Source organism: Oreochromis aureus, linkage group 14 (genome assembly GCF_013358895.1).
Source record: "Oreochromis aureus strain Israel breed Guangdong linkage group 14, ZZ_aureus, whole genome shotgun sequence".
Lineage (NCBI taxonomy): Eukaryota > Metazoa > Chordata > Actinopteri > Cichliformes > Cichlidae > Oreochromis > Oreochromis aureus.
In genome coordinates this window covers 7,901,768-7,918,678 of record NC_052955.1, presented here as the reverse complement: position 1 = coordinate 7,918,678, position 16,911 = coordinate 7,901,768, and the positions used below count along the sequence as shown (strand labels likewise).

At 39.5% G+C, this 16,911-nt stretch overlaps 2 protein-coding genes across 5 annotated transcripts; one reads left to right on the top strand and one right to left on the bottom strand.

Moving 5' to 3' along the window:
• Positions 1–1,385: 1,385 nt before the first annotated feature.
• Positions 1,386–9,744, bottom strand: cep126 (centrosomal protein 126). 4 transcript variants are annotated; one of them, XM_039598344.1, is made up of 11 exons: positions 9,326–9,744; positions 9,070–9,242; positions 7,833–7,978; positions 7,453–7,564; positions 7,210–7,345; positions 4,055–5,996; positions 3,288–3,406; positions 2,816–2,885; positions 2,341–2,550; positions 2,157–2,221; positions 1,386–2,063 (listed from the first exon to the last, which is right to left on the bottom strand). In XM_039598344.1, the coding sequence occupies exons 2-11, from the start codon at positions 9,198–9,200 to the stop codon at positions 1,980–1,982; spliced, it is 3,015 nt and encodes a 1,004-aa protein (XP_039454278.1). In that variant the 5' UTR covers positions 9,201–9,242; positions 9,326–9,744; the 3' UTR covers positions 1,386–1,979. The 4 variants fall into 4 exon arrangements, with proteins under 4 accessions (XP_039454278.1, XP_031607087.2, XP_031607085.2 ...); XM_031751227.2 differs by having other exon boundaries at positions 9,070–9,203; XM_031751225.2 differs by having other exon boundaries at positions 9,070–9,189; positions 9,409–9,744.
• A 635-nt stretch (positions 9,745–10,379) lies between these two features.
• trpc6b (transient receptor potential cation channel, subfamily C, member 6b) lies at positions 10,380–16,391 on the top strand. The gene is made up of 12 exons (XM_031751241.2): positions 10,380–10,497; positions 11,638–12,406; positions 12,514–12,699; positions 12,897–13,061; positions 13,462–13,678; positions 14,041–14,268; positions 14,590–14,854; positions 14,993–15,188; positions 15,310–15,516; positions 15,718–15,774; positions 16,047–16,122; positions 16,202–16,391. Exons 2-12 carry the CDS (start codon positions 11,663–11,665, stop codon positions 16,366–16,368), a joined length of 2,508 nt encoding a protein of 835 aa, XP_031607101.1. The 5' UTR covers positions 10,380–10,497; positions 11,638–11,662; the 3' UTR covers positions 16,369–16,391.
• Positions 16,392–16,911: the final 520 nt, after the last annotated feature.

Sequence of the window (16,911 nt, the reverse complement as noted above, 5' to 3'; positions counted from 1 at the left end):
CTGAGCTTTTAAGCCATTGTTATCATTACAAATTTGATCTAAACATGTAAAGCTTAATTTCCAACCTCCCATCCATGTGCATATTGTTTGATTACAAAAGATATTCAGATTCAGAAGTCAAGGTTTGTTTCAGTCATTTTTCGTTGCATGCAATATTGCTTTTCCAGACACTCATTCATTGCGTGTTAAATGGACTGTAACAAAAGAAGACAAAATACTTGACAGCTTAAGCTTCACAACAGACCAAAGCACAAGTTTGAACTTGCATCTGTGAAAATGTCTCCCCTTATTTTCAGCACTCTTGCCTTTTCTTGTTCAGTTTCTGGGTGTTGTGCTGGTTAAGGCTTAAAGCTCATTACACTCACCATTGTATAGCATAATGACTGTGAACAATAATGGTGCCAAGCCAAACGGAACTGATTTCAGGGCAAACCTACAGCAGAATATTCAGAATTTCAGTGATTTATCTGAACATGAACACTTAATCTACATGATTGTGTTTATTTGTGTGCGTGCCTATGTTGTTGTTGTTTTTTATTGGGGCAGTCCAAGTATTATTACTAGACAGTTTCTTGTTAATAGGTAGGACTCAAATATGTTAAATATCAGCATTCATCAGTTCAGATAAAAGTAGTTTTCTTCCCTTTATAATCGTCTCATGCACACTGGGTAGAAATAACACTGATGCTCATTGTCAATTAACCACATTGGACAATTTGTATGTTTCACTGGAGAATCTCTTCACATATAATGAGTCAAAGTGCGTCTGCTGTTGTGGGCATAATCATATGCTAAAAATGAATACATTGTCTCCCTCTGTTGCTGTTCTCAGGTTTGGTGTAAGCTAACAAGGAGGTGATGCACGACTCGATGTGGCAATGAGACACCATTGTCACATTACTGTTTATAGCTCCTTCTTGGAGCACCAAAGAAACCTGCAGTTAAGCTATAAAAAAGTCCCATCATTGTTCAGATGAGCTTGGGCTTCCTTCAGCTCTTGGAACAAGTCCTAGCAGGCTGACAGAGGGACAAACCCAGACACGCCGGAGAAGGAGGGGCAGCTCACATCAATAATCCCTACAGCGTCTTCCCCCAATGCACCTATTGTTTGCCGAGGAAGACAGAGAAGTTTTTAATTAAATACACTTTAAACAACAACTAGTATCAAATAATACCATCCTTTGTCTTTTGATGTTGCTATAGATTGAGGGCAATATTAAATAAATTAAGCCTTAAAGCAAAAATAAAATTCAGCATAGGTGCAATCTTAAGAGAAACCTGCGGAAACCTCTTTGGTAGAGGCTTGGCTTGCTGAGCCAGTAGGTTGAGTCTAGTAGTCATAATCATCTGTTCCACAGCCATAAAAGAAAGACGAACACACCTTCAACGCTGCAAAATGTCTTTTCATAAACCATTTCCAGGCCTTGGTCAATTCACTGATTGTAACACTGCCAAACACAGAGTTTATCAGCAAACTGACAACAAGATTTATTCACTTCACTGCTGATATAGTTGCAAAACAGTCCAGCAAATCACAGTGTTACTATACAAAATAAATACAGAGTGGTGCAACTTTAAACATTTAACATATACAATTTGATAGTGTTTGTATATTTTGCAGTCAGGGCTGGTCATGTGTTGATTGAAACAAGAGCATCTTTGCATTTTTTAACATAAAAACAGATTAAAGCCTTTCTCATTTACATAGGCACTTCAGACTTAAATTGCTTGATAATCAGTATCTTAAAATTGTTTTTCTTTTATGACCATGTGCTACGTGCGCTCTAAGGCTGCTGATATGGGGTTTTTTTGTCTTTGCAATTCAAGGCTGTTTATATTTCAGATCCTTAGTTACTTGAAAAGACACACTTTGTAAAAATTCCTTTTGCGGGGTAATAAGTGCTTGTTTCAACAACATGTTTCAGCATAATGTGCACCGATGAGGGCTCAAGACTGCTGTGGCGAACACAAGCTTCAAGTCAGGACTTCTTGTGGTATCGAGAGTGATTGTTAGCCGAGGATCCACAGTGTTTGTTATGGTTTGATGCTTTCACTTCTCTTGTCTGAAAATGGAGACAGAAGTTAAGGAATGAATTATCTTCAACAAAGTCACCCTTTCTGTTGAGGAAAGAAATAAATCCCTGCTAAATACTTACATAGGGTGCATCACTAAGTACAAGACCATGCATGCTAGTATTGCCCCCAACACGCTCCTGCACACCTGCAAATAGTAACAGGTTGGCGTGGTTACGCTGCACCGACATCATGTTGATACTCTTCTGTCATACACAGGTCAGAAAAATTCTGGCCTGATTTTAACGGCCTTCACAAAGTGCTTACATTGAAGCTGGTGGTTGAGTCGATCCAGACAGAGCAGAATTTTCTTCTCCTCCAAGGAAATGGTGGTGAGCTCCTGCTGTTGGCTGTACTGCTCTACTGTTCCAGATCTCTGTGTTTGGACTGTCTCCATGGCAGCCACTATACCCTTTTCTTCCAGATGGCCTTTAGCATGCACTTCAGCTAGGTGTAACTGGGCTGCACTCTCAAAATCTGAGATTACATTAAAGGCAGACACTCTCACCTTATCAATGCATGATGCAGCTGTCCTGTCAGATTTCTAAACTCCTATATCCCCCTGTTTTTTTTTTAGTTACATTATATATATTTCCTAAAACTACAAAACAAAAAAGAAAATGTTAAGAAAGCTCTTATAAAGCATCAGACATGACAGAATAGTTACAATTTTTTAAACTAATACATTCAACATTTGCTTTAATTATGAAATAAATGTAAACACAAACAGAGAACATAATACCTTCATTTGGAAAGGCTGAGTTGTAAGTGCTTGAAAATGTTCTGAGCAGCTTTGCGGTCTGCTTTGTTTGCTGCAAAAAACAACACACACTCACAACACATGAACTGTCATTGAGTCAACATCAGTTATTAGCTTTTTACTAACTGCTCGTTGTTATTGTTCCCTTTGTCTGGGAAGCTTAAGACAAAGATTTCTATTCTATTTTATTCTGTTAGTCTGACCTACAATTAACTTTAATTTTTATGCAGGCTAAAGATGAATTAAGTGTTATTTTATTTGTGATGACAAAAAAATGCATCGTTAACTCGTGTCTATCCCTAACGTCTTGTCTTTGGCACCATTAATTATTAAATTAACACTTTGGACAGCATAAAAGGAACAGCAAAACAAGTTCAAACACACCCACTTACTGATCTTTACCAACTACTCTCACACCTCCCCACAGGGCAACTACGCAACTGCACGCATGTACCTGAGAGATCTGATGAAGTCTTTTATTCTCTGAGCCAGGAGCCTGTCTGCCTTTCTCTGTACAGGGCTTCCTTAAAACTCGCCCTCTCTCCAGGGCTGGTGCTTTCAGTATCGGTTTTGCTGAAAGAAAACATATGCACCGGTATCATAACTACATGAACAAGCATACTCCAGACCAGGGGTGGGCAACACCAGGCCTCGAGGGCCAGTCTCCCTGCAGGTTTTAGATGTGTCCTTGAACCAACACAGCTGATTTAAATGGCTAAACTAGCTCCTCAACATGTCCTGAAGTTCTCCAGAGGCCTGGTAACGAGCTAATCATGTGATTCAGGTGTGTTGACCTACGGTGAGATCTAAAACCTGCAGGACACCAGCCCTCGGGGCCTGGAATTGCCCACCCCTGCTCCAGACTGTGCTGTCTAAAAGACCGTGTTAATTTTTTTTTCAATTTTAAAACAGGAGTTGGATGTTTTGAAGCACAGCCTATTACTACAAATAATAAAAAAATGGAATAATGATTAAAAATAGTCATAAAAACGGCAGATTTTTTTCTGCATACTTGTACTATTGAACACAGTCAAACAGCATCCTGGGACTGGATTAGCATTAAAGATTGTTCCTCTTTACGCTCAAAGTACTGTAGCTGCTACTTACAAGTTAAAATGTAAAATCTGAACTTGAACAGGTAGAAAAAAACCCTGAAATTTCTCGAGGCACTCAAATGAACCCTAAGCTGAGTGAGGGGCTGTCAGCTAAAATATACATTACCATCCTTTGTGGTTAAGGCACTGCGGACGCCATGCCAGAGGTGTGAAATTTCTTCATCTGTGGGAGTACAATCTAAACAGAAGTCTTTTTCATTGCATGCATCCCCCCCCTTTCTTCTGTAGTGGTGAGTTTCCTGATGACTTGAACTGGGCATGCTCGTCACAATGCCTTCTGAGAGTGGGGAGGCATATGAGGGTGGCAGTGGTGTGTCTAAAACAGTACTTTCTGTTGTTATTTCTTTATGCGTTTTAGCTGAGCAATGGCCCTCTGAGTTATTCTTGTTCAGGACCTGCTCAACAGCCATGGCCTGTTTGTTGATGGCGCTCGCGTGATCCCTGCCATACGGAATTTTGGTGATGCACGGCGTCTTTTGCTCTGCAGATTCCATCCGAGGAGGTGGGCGGGGCACCATGACCTTCCCTTGGGTTTTGGCAATCTGACTAACCTCGGTGGCAGACTGAGGTCGTATGACCGTGCCCTTTCTTGTTCGTGAGGAAACAGGACCCGCTCTGCCAAAGTGCTCTTTCCGAGGGACCTTGGGGGCACTGGCTCTGATGCTGTTGCGGTGTGCCTTGACCTCATCGGTTTGTTGCTGGGGCAAGTTGACTTGAACATCTGCCCAAGCTTCCTTTGTAAACTGATAACCAGTGGAGGCTGCAGGGATCATGCCGGGTCCAGTCTTGGGAGTCCCTGAGAACGCACTAAGACTTAGCTGGTGGTCGTCCGAGTTGTTTTTTGGTTGACAGAGATTGGAGGATTTGCCTTTCATTTTGTTCTGTTTATCTTTCTCTTTTTCCACATGCACTTCATCAAACCAACGCAGCTTCTTTTTGACAGTGTTATTGCCCTCCAGGTCCCTTGTTTTTCTCCGTGCTAATTCAACACTATCCCTGATCGCTAAAGCTACTTGTTTTGCAAAAATCAAATTCCCTGAGCTGTACACACAAGTGGAATCCATGTATTTGGACTGCTTTTTAAGAATTCCCTTACTATATCTGACCTCACATACAGAATCAGACGTCTCTATTGACAAAGGTATTTTCTCGACTTCCTTCTCAGGACATTCAAGACACTTGTATGTATCTGACTGAATATTAGACAAGCAGGTATGCTCCATGGATTTTGTATTTATTGGCTTCTTAGTATTGGACTCTGAGTTTGTAATCTTATTGAGATTGTTTGTAGAAGCACTGCATTCTTTGTGAGATGACAGAGCGCTGTTTTCTTTTCCTGTTTGCTGAAGATCGCCTTCTTTTGACAAATTGTCTGTTGTACTGTCGTTCAAGAAAATATTTGGCTTTGGGGGATCCCCAAACAAAATGTCTTTGCTGTTGCTATTTTTGGCAAGCAAAGGAATTTCTGTAGTTGGATATTTTAATTGTCTGTCATCTTGGATCCTCTCCTGTTTGGGAGCCAAGAGGCCCTCTTGTTTAGGATAGGAAGAATCGAGTGCTGCGTTGCCAAGAGCAGCTATATTTGCAATAATGATGTTGCCACCGGGGCTGTTCTGTCGAGTTTTCACCTCATAGGGCTCTAGGTCACCGCTAACATTTTCACTATGAGCTGATAAATTACAGTTGTGCAGAGCAGGCTGGATCTCTGTCTTAAGTCTTTGTTCAACAGATGTGAATCCCCACGAGGCTTTAGAAACATTTATCTTCTTATTAGACCAGCCAGATTCATCTAGTTGTTTCTGGTTTGGTTCATGCCATTTATTTGCTTGGACTAAGTTATCACCGAGAAGCATCATCGCTGAGAGGTCTGATGTTTGATGGCACAAGTCATTTTGCTTTCTTAGGTCTTGATGGGTCCTCTCTGTGCCAAGCAAGAGTGATGAATAGGAACTCTGCAGAGTTTTTGTGAGGTGGTTGAAATCCTCATTTTCCAAACTATCCTTACTTGAAAGGCTCTCAGAAAGACAAGAATCAGACAGGTGGCTACCCTGGAAAATGGAAGCAGAGAGGAGTTGATAAGTGGAAAATAATAATGTATTTTACAACTGTACAGGCATGCCTGTTGCTTATCAGTGCTTAGAAGGACCTCCCCTGCGTCCTTGCCACTGATCTTTTTTCTCACAAAATGAAAATGAAGACTGTTATAAATAATATACATTTTGAAACAGCTATTAATATATGCACATTGCACTAGAGGGTGCTACAGTTTGTAGCATCCAGAGGGACTGTTACTGCAGGAAAAGGTTTGTTACAATGCTGCCACCTAGTGGACTCCCCAAAAATTGATTCTGTTCATCTAGAGCACAGGTGTCGAACTCCAGACCTCGAGGGCCGGTGTCCTCCAGGTTTTAGATGTATCCTTGATCCAACACAGCTGATTTAAATGGCTAAATGACCTCCTAAACATGTCTTGATATTCTCCAGAGGCCTGGTAATGAACTAATAATTTGATTCAGGTGTGTTGGCCCAGGGTGAGCTCTAAAACCTGCAGGACACCGGCCCTTGAGGCCTGGAGTTCGACGCCCCTGATCTAGAGGTAGCGTTTTCAGTGGGAGAAACGTTTTGTCACCATCCAAGTGACTTCTTCAGTCTCAGCTGACTGCAGATTTCGCCAATCTTATAAACAGCCCATTGTTCCTTCAGTGGTGCTAGTTTCAGTCATTATGAAAATTAATTTAAAAATAAATAAATAAATAAATTAAAAAAATTAAAAATGAAAAGAAAATCGTCATAAATCTAGTCCTTACCAGGTTCTACAATTATTTAAATACAGCATTACAATACATGGCATATTACACTCTGTCTTTAATTAATAAATAAAAATATACCCAAATGTAGAAGCAGTACAAGCAGTAAGTTAAGCCTTACAGCTTCCACAGCAATTAAGCGCCAACTGAAAGAAACTGTGGCCTCGAAAAAAGCAGAAGATAAGACCAAAGTGGAGATTTGAAAAATCAAAGAAAACTACTAAATGAAGAAGTGGTTAAGTCAAGTTAGATATGCAAGGATAACATATTTTTATACATAAGTACTGTATTTACACAGACACACAACAAGCTACCTGCAATCAGGGACAACTTGAGGCTCAGTGTCAAAGCATTTGTCCAATCACCTGAGCCCAGCTGTCCCACTAAAGTAGTTTTGTTTCCTGCACATTGAAATGAAAAAAACAAACAAACAAAACAAACAAAAACAAAATACCTGTGGACTGTGATCGTGCTCCCTCTCTATTCTGCTCTGTTCCAGGAGGAGTTTTGTGTAGGCCTCCACAGCAGAGAGCGCTTGGCGGTGGGAGGATTTAGAAACCGTGGGTGGCTTAGGAGATGGGGAGCAGCTTCTTTAAAAAGAGAACGGAGAATATAAATAAGCAGTGACTGGTTATTTTTGGTATGCAGTAAGATAATACAGGAGAATGGTTGAACTTTAAATCTGCTTCTTTTTTACCCATTAATGTTTATATTGCTGGACAAGAAAGAGGACTGCCGAGTGTACGAACTCGAGGTGCCTTGAATTTGATGGAGTGCATCTTCAATATTTGCAACGTTTCTTTTAAAAGCTATAAGACACAAAGGAAAACATACAAATAAACCAAAATATATCAAGACTGTTTAGTGAAATAGAGGGTGGCACGTGTTAAGGAGCTGAAACTCTTAAACCCTTCATCCAACTTGAATGTGAATACCCTCAAATGAAAGCTGAGAATCTACGCATTATGTCCATGTCCATTAAACAACTATAACTGGAATATTTTTCAGTAAACAGGTAAAAATAAATCTTGTGTCAGTGTCCAAATATATATGGAGCTAACTGTATAATCTACTAACATTGTCGGCGCTTCTCAGAAGGGGGTAGATGTGCTCTTTGGAAACGCTCAGTTGCGTCCTGTACTTGCAGTCTGCGTTGCTGGAGGATGCGGTCTCTCAGGCGTTGCTCCTGCACATCCCACTGCTTCTGTCTTTCATCCAAAGCCCTGAGCCATGAAAAAGGGCAGAGCATGAACCTAGGGCACATTTTAATTTATTAAATCTAGTCTGGCTATGTTTTAGATACAGAAACCTGAGTCCCTGCCTAGAGATATGTTTTCAGCAGAGCCATTAATAAATTAAAGCCACCATTCACTCCTGGGTTCACTGGTGAAGCCAATAACAACAGTAACAGTGTAAATAAAATTCCACTTTGTTTTTTTTTTAAATGTCAGAAACAGTAGTGTATTAAATAGCCATGAGAAGTACCTCTATCTACTGTATTTACAAAGGCTTATAGTAGCTGAAAATTTATTTTCAAAAATGTGTCATTAAACTATACATGAACTGGAGTTACACCGGTCCTTTAAATGTGCAACATTGTGCCTAATTATGCTGCCTTTTTTTAACGTGTGAAAAATCATGTTAAAGATTGCAATTCTGCTATCTAAAAATAAAACTGAAATGTATTACTGTAAGTGAAGATATAGTATTTCATGCAATCTATGTAATGTTTATGGGTAAGCTAATCCACAGTTTAATTTAACCCTCCATTAAAGGAACAAATCTAATTTGTGGGGCTCCTCTTGTTCTTGGGTTACGCCTTGTTTTGATGTTACGCAATAAGCCTGACCATTGCCTACAGCCATCCTTGCAATAACATGCTTTTAGAGCACTAGGTTTAAAAACAGGACCTTTCAGCTTCAGGTCCCAATTATGGAAACACATATTTATAAGGTGCAAGGGATCTGAACCTAATCGGGATGAACTTTGCAGCTTTAAGCATTCAAAGAAGTCAAGCTTTAATCACCTCTCTGGAAACATAGATCTATTTCCGGGTCTACATTGTGAAATCCTGTCTGCACCGTTCATCCTGTAAAGTATCTAAGTCACGGACAGAGCCAGAGGCCCATTCTGAACACCAGCAAAGCACAGCCTGCTTTGCTGAAATTAAACAGGCTGCATATATTTCTCTAAATGGGTGTCTGGGAGAGTTATAGATTATTGGTTAGAGAAATCAGACAGAAGTGTGTTGTTTAGATGAAACTTTGCTGTTAGTCTAACAATAAAAATAATACATATTTATTAGACAACTGACTTCCTGCGTCGGTTGGTTTCCAGGGAGAATTTGCGTGCTCGGGCTTTGCATATCTTCTGCTCTTCAACCAAAAGCTGTCTCTCCTTCTCGAGACTTGCATGATCTCTCAACCTCGAATATCTGGTAGTCATCAGCTGAGGAGAGCAGTTGTTGATGGTGGTCAGAGGATATGTCTAATCAAAGTAATAATCAATAATGATTAAGTTCTCGTGAATTATACAAGCAGGTCGAATAAAGTTTCAAGTTGGGTCATTACCGAACTCTACATTTGTTTTAAAACGGGCGTGGATGCATGAGACACATTTCTATAACACAAATAACTTCATGCATGTAGGATACGAGTGGTAGAAGAAGTGATCTTGAAGAACTTGCATCCTCTGAGGCTGCTGATCCTCGCTGACACCGAGCAGACGTACAGGTTCAATCGGCTAGCAGCTGCTAACTTGTCCTTTTTAGCTAACGTCGGCAATACGCCGGATTAAGTCACTCAACCATTTTCAGGGCGAGGTAAAACTTGTAGCGTAAATGTCCACATCGTTGCGACCTCTCCTGACCAGTAACAGCCTCATTCTCTTATGTAAAAGAGTGAGAACAAAAATCCGAATAAGTTGATACGGCCACAGCCGTGTTTGTGTACGCTTGCTCCATGATAGCGACCGAGGACGCGACTCCTTGGCAACCAAGAGAGGTGATTGTTTCTCTCATGTCCAGCAGAGGGCGCAGGACTCCTCCAGGCGTGCATGCCGCCTTCAGGAACATTTGGAAATTAAAATTATCCACATTTTAATGTTAAAAACTTTGTGTGGGATAGCTAAAAATGTTTTTACTCAGCTTTTATATCTACTCTTGGAGGAGGGCTTGTAAAATATGAGGATGGGCTGGTATTACTTTTTATCTTTTACAAAAACAGAAGTTAAGAGGATTATCTGCTTTTTCCAGATTGTGTATGCCATTTTATGGACGAGTGGGGCGCTGCTTTATCTCTTACTTTGTCAAACACTGTATATGGGTATAGTGATGGTATTGCTGCTATCCTGCACTCAGGCAATTACAAATAATCCCTTTGCCCTCGGCTACAGTTTAAGTCACAACCTGTTATGCTGGAGCGATTCTGCTGATCCAAAGTCTCAGTTTGTCAAAGTCCTTTAATATCTTGCTTTAGGGGGCTTACGGGATGATTGATTGAAAATAAAGTAAATAATAGATAAATATAATTCCCACACCAGTACCCATTCCAAAGGAAATTCCAAAGGAAAACCGCCCTTTGGGCGTGCAAATGCAGCACTGTAAGCTTCAAGAGTCATCACAGGGTTAGAGCCACTCTGACAGAAGGTCCAGAGGCTACAGGATGAGCTCGATTACCGAAGCAGATTTGGGTCATAAAGATTAAACAATTAATAAGTCATCTGGTGGAGCAGTATTTTCAAGGTTAGTGAAGCATGTTTTTTTTTCTTTAAATATCTATCTCTATATATGACAGATATTGATATTGTTATATTTCCATAGTAGCGATGTTATTGCTACTTTTACGATGCTACAGAAATCTTTCATTTCATTTGTTTCCTCCATCTAGCTCTTTAGATGATATAGTAAGGGAACAAACAAAGTGCACCAGAAAATATGTTTCAAATATTATTTTCATCTTCACTTATTAAATCCTTATTTAAACCACTTCGGTTTAAATAAGGATTTTCTCACCTTCCCTGGCCTAACAGCAGGATACATATTCAGTTTATATTGTATTAGCAAATATACTTTATCAGGACATGCAAAACATAAACGATCTGCCCCTCTATCAGAACAAATTCTGCATGTATTGCATGCATTTAACGGATTGCTCAGTTACTTAAAATCTTGTTACTAATGTCACTAATTATGACTGAATACACTGGACATCGTCATCTTCTGTCATCATTGTGGTTATTTGTGCTGAAGCAATTAGCTCCTCAGTTAACCTTGTTATTCAAATGTAATTAGTGAGCAGAAAGTTGATTTTCTCTTTTGACAATGGCGATTTAATTTGCAATAAAAATAGTCACTGTCATCAGGTATGACCTCAGCTTAATGTCTGTGGTTAAGACGTAACACGTTCTAAGTTTTCCATGATCAGCAAGTGGTGTTATGTATAGTCTATTTTGCATTATTTAACAGTAACGAAATTAAAAATACATTTGAATCCAGCAGAGACTGAATGGTCAGTGTCCTGCCATGAAATGAAGGAGAGCAGATGATGAATCTGTGGGTGGTGTCACACATTTAGTGTGAGTTATAAATCAGCAGAGACCCACTGTGCACACTGTTGTTCAGTCACTGGTTGGATCACTGCTGTCTCATTGTCCAGCCTTTTTGTGAAATATAGGTAAAACTGATCCTTTAACGCAATAGAATGATTGTTTATCTTCCTCGAGAGAAATTATTAACCTTACCTTAGCAAAGGAGGCATTACCAGCTGAAAAGGTAGGTCTATTTTGGCTTACAGAAATCATTTTACATTTTACAAAGCTAAAATCTGTGATTGTAGCCCTGTGTTAAAGATCATATGACTAAAATACACTTACCTGTTTTTAGATGGAGCAATGAAGAGAAAGCCACGATGCTAAGACAAGTTGTGGTCAAACCCCGGAGACAAGCTTTTTGGGGGGCCGGTTACCCATTTCATCCTCACTCTTCCTCTTGCCTTTCTATGAAGGAGGAAGTTTTTTTAGAAGCTGCAGAATATGGTAATATCCCAGAAGTGAGGCGGATGCTGGAGGAGCTGCCAGATCTCAATGTTAACTGTGTCAACTACATGGGACAGAATGCACTGCAGCTGGCTGTTGCCAATGAGCATCTAGAACTTACCAGACTTCTTCTAAAGAAGAAAGACCTCGCCAGAATAGGAGATGCTTTGCTGTTAGCCATCAGTAAAGGTTACATTCGCATAGTAGAGGCCATACTGAGCCATGAGGCCTTTGCAGACGGTCAAAGGCTGACTAACAGCCCCAGCCAGGCAGAGATGCATGACGACTTTTTCTCCTATGATGAGGATGGGACACGGTTCTCTCATGACATCACTCCCATCATTCTGGCTTCCCAGTGCCAAGAGTATGAAATAGTCCATATACTTCTTCTCAAGGGAGCCCGGATAGAACGACCCCATGACTACTACTGTCAGTGCAAGACCTGTAGTGAGCAGCGGAGGCATGACTCTTTCAGCCATTCACAGTCCCGCATCAATGCATATAAAGGTCTAGCCAGCCCAGCATATCTCTGTCTCTCCAGTGAAGATCCTGTGATGGCAGCACTGGAACTGAGCAATGAGCTTGCAGTTCTGGCCAACACTGAGAAAGAGTTCAAAGTACAGTAATTACAGTGTTCACTCAGTAGGCGTATTGATGTTTTTCCAATCTGTTTATGTGCTTCACTCATTCATGAAAGTGCATATGCTGCTGTTCTCTGTTACAGAATGATTATAAGAACCTGTCCATGCAGTGTAAAGACTTTGTGGTGGGGCTCCTGGATTTGTGTCGAAACACAGAGGAAGTGGAGGCTATTTTAAACGGGGACAAAGAATCATATCGTAGCTCAGACACCACGAACAGACAAAACCTGATTAGGTTAAAACTTGCAATAAAATACGAGGTTAAGAAGGTAAGCACATGAGCACTCTTTAGCTTTTTTTTTTTTTAATCAATCTTGCTTCATTCATCAACCTCATGTTTGAATATGTAAAGTATGTAAAGTAATCCTTTTCTCTTCCTGTCTCTGTCTGTGTTTGTCTTGCATGAACACACACATGCACACGCACACACACAAACAACACATACCTTTAAACTCAAATGAGGCAGTTTGTGGCACATCCAAACTGCCAACAGCAACTCCTCTCCATCTGGTATGAAAACCTGTCTCGACTCCACCAGCAAACAACAGCAGTTAAGATTCTTCTTGTTCTCGGTGTAGCTCTTGGGTTGCCTATACTGGCTTTTATTTACTGGATAGCACCGTCAAGTAAGGTTAGTTTACAAAAAAAAAGTTGCACATAACCTCATAACAGACTTTTCTTTTAGGAAACATCTGAGACACTTTTAACCAAGCTTAAAGGAGTTAACCTTAGGCTTACATTTATCTGCCATACAAATGTTGCTGGACTTTAAATGACCAAATTCTGGTAACACTAAGTTAACGAACTTGTAATGTAGGATCGCGCAGATTTTTTTAGTTTCCTATGAAGTTTTTCTGATTATCAATGTTTCAGTTTTTATGACTTACTTAAGCACTGCTATATTGCTTTTGATGTATAAAATATATCACTGAAATATATCTAAAATATGTGATTTTAATTGTTTTTAAAACTGCAAAGTTCCACATGTTACATTTGATAAATTTTGTTCTGTTTATTGTCTCTCGCTTCAGTTAGGGAAACTTATGGGTGGCCCTTTCCTGAAGTTTGTGGCTCATGCAGCTTCCTTCATGATATTTCTTTGCCTACTGGTCCTGAATGCAGCAGACCGCTTTGAGGGAACTTCACTGCTGCCCAACATGACCATCCATGATTACCCTTCACAGCTTTTTCGTATGAAGACCACGCCCTTCACCTGGATGGAGATTCTCATCATATCTTGGATCATAGGTCATGAGCGTAAACACACTTTGCCCCAAACCAATATACTTATGGATTTCTCATTATTTTAGTCAGAATTCTCTTATTATCACACTGTTGTGCATGTCAGGGTAAGAACATCAAAATAATTCAAGATTTATTAATCTTCACACATCTGCTATGATAAAAATTGCCCACAGTCACCAAGAAAATCCCCCCCTCAAACTGAAGCCATGTCAAACATGATTTACCAATAATAGCAATAAAAATTCCTATGTGATGTAAATACTATTAAAATCTTATTAATAACATTTGTACATGGTAAGATTATATTACACTATTTCATATAAGAGAGCAAAAATGTGACTGCCAATCACTTTTTTTCTCCACAGGGAAGATCTGGGAAGAATGTAACAACATTTGGTCCCAGGACATCCGGGAGTACATATCAGAACCCTGGAACCTTCTAGACTTTAGCATCCTCACCATTTTTATGACGTCTTTCACTGCCAGATTAATGGCTTTTTGGCATGCATATTCAGCCCAGTGTTATATTGACAAGCACCATACTAGCCTGTCCAACATGACGTTACCCTTTGAAATACAGTATTTCCAGCTTGGTAAGTGTAGACCAAAAAATTTCAAGTGTTGTTGGTATTATGGGTAAGGATTAGATATTTGTTTACATTGTTAAAAGAAAAAGTTTCCTGTCTTAGATTTTATTTTGTTCTAATGTTGCACTGGACAAAGAGACAAACAAACTTTTAGGTGTTATCTTCATAGTCCAATTAGATTTTTTTCCAATTCATCATTAAAATTAAAAAGGATCTTTGTTGTTATTTGATTTAGAAATCTTAACACAAGTAATAATAATAACAGAGGCAAAGTCTACATCATAAAACTTGTTCCCACATGCAGCATTTCTCTCTCTTTTTTCCTAGCTCGAATCCACTGGATGCCCTCAGACCCGCAGCTTATTTCCGAAGGCCTTTACGCAATTGCCGTTGTGCTTAGTTTTTCCCGCATTGCGTACATCCTGCCCGCCAATGAGAGCTTCGGGCCTTTGCAGATCTCTCTGGGAAGGACAGTGAAAGACATCTTTAAATTTATGGTGGTTTTCGTAACAGTGTTTGTGGCTTTCATGGTAGGAATGTTCAATCTGTACTCATACTACCTTGGAGCCAAGCACAACAATGCCTTTACAACGTAAGTGTCAAACTATTTCAAAAATACAGTTTTTAGGAAAATATTATCAAATGTTTCCTTTGGACACAAACCGTGTCTAATAAATATGGCACAACGGTTGAACTATACTATTAAATTTTGATTTCTCTATTACTCCAGGCTTGAAGAGAGTTTTAAAACATTATTTTGGGCCATCTTTGGGCTGTCAGAAGTGAAATCAGTGGTGATTGACATCAACCATAAGTTCATTGAGAATGTAGGCTACGTTCTGTACGGGGTGTACAACATCATCATGGTGGTCGTCTTGCTGAATATGCTCATCGCCATGTTTAACAGTTCTTTCCAAGAAATTGAGGTACAACTTCATCACTGATATTTCTAATTTAGAATTGATTTGACTGGTACTGTATTTTAAGCCCGATCGCCAAATTTATCGGCGTTTTAAATTTTTACCTTCTTTTTTTTTTTTGCTGCAGGATGATGCAGATGTCGAGTGGAAATTTGCTAGAGCTAAACTCTGGTTCTCTTACTTTGACCATAGTGGCACACTGCCTGTGCCCTTCAATCTTGTACCCAGCCCAAAATCAGTATCGTGCCTATTGCTGAGTATAAAGGATTTCATCTGGAACGTACCTCCCGGCAGACACAAAAGAAATTCACGCAATGAGATGGAGCTTAACAATGTGAGGCCCCACCAATGTCATTTGATGAAACAAACATTTTAATCAAGGAAGTTTTCCAAACAAATTTTGTTGAATGTAGTAGTTGGAATATATATCATCTCAGCGGGTCTACAGGGCCTTCTTTTGTCACATTAATATGTACAGGTTGGGGTTGCAAGTACCTATGTTAAAACCTTCTTCTTTTGGTTGTTTTTGTCTTAGTTAAGACGACAGGATAATCTGGCTGGGGAAGCGTCTCTTTGTCCAACCCGTCATCAAGTAAAGCTTTTTAAATCTCCGAATGCTGATTAACTGCTTAATAAAGGAGCTGTCAGTAAATTGTGTTTCCTGATAAAAGTTTTGCATACATAAACAAGTACACATAAAAAATGCAAAGTTTGTAATTTATTTTAGTAAAGTAAAATTTGCTGTATATACACGTAAGGACCTATAACATCCCAGTCCAAACAGTCCAAATTGTCTCTTTTGTGAGGGAAATAATTGGCAGAGCAGAACAAAACTATAATCATGACTTTGTTACTTTATTACAGAAAATAATGAATTGCCTCATTAAAAGATACATCTTAAAAGCACAGAGGGATAAAGATAACGATGAAGTGAATGAAGGTAAGTTCTTCTGGGCTACTGTTCATGGCAGGATCACATGAAAAACACAATTTTATGCTTTTCACTTGCTGTTCCTCAGGTGAACTGAAAGACATCAAACATGACATCTCCAGTCTTCGCTTTGAGCTCCTGGAAAGGGAGAAGCACGATAAGAAGACACTAACAGAGCTCATGGGGCAGCTGGAAGAAGTAATGCATGTGAAGCAGAAAGAAGAGCAGAAGCATACACTGGATATGGTTTCTTAAAAACAATAAAGATTAGAAATGTATTTACTGGACACACTCCATCGTTCTCATTAATGAGGGATTCAGTCAAGGCCGAATGTTTCTGTGACACAGACTTAACACACAACTTTCAGACAAAACTTAGCTGATAAAACTACATATTTTGTATTCATTATAAAAAAGATTTCTGTTTTCTCCATTGTGTAAACTTATGAATTTGTTTGTCTTTTGATTTTTATTCCTGTGCCTGTGTCTGAACAGTTCGCTTATTGCTACAATAAAGGAACTGTAATGTAACTTTTCCTGTTGATCCGACTACGCTACAGTTCTGAGTTGACTGCTGTCATCTGCATGATTTGTTTTGGAGGTAATTCATCTGGTGCTGAAAACCAGAAAGCAGTTCAGATAAAACAGAAAGATATGTTTGATTGTCTCAGTCGCAACACTCAATTAAGCTTCTTTTTGATAACTGCGCTCAGTGTAGCTGGAGGTAAGTAGTTGCTTTTTCTTTAATGTAACTTCAGTTAATAAACACAGCTCAAGGCTTGATGTTCAAAACTGTAT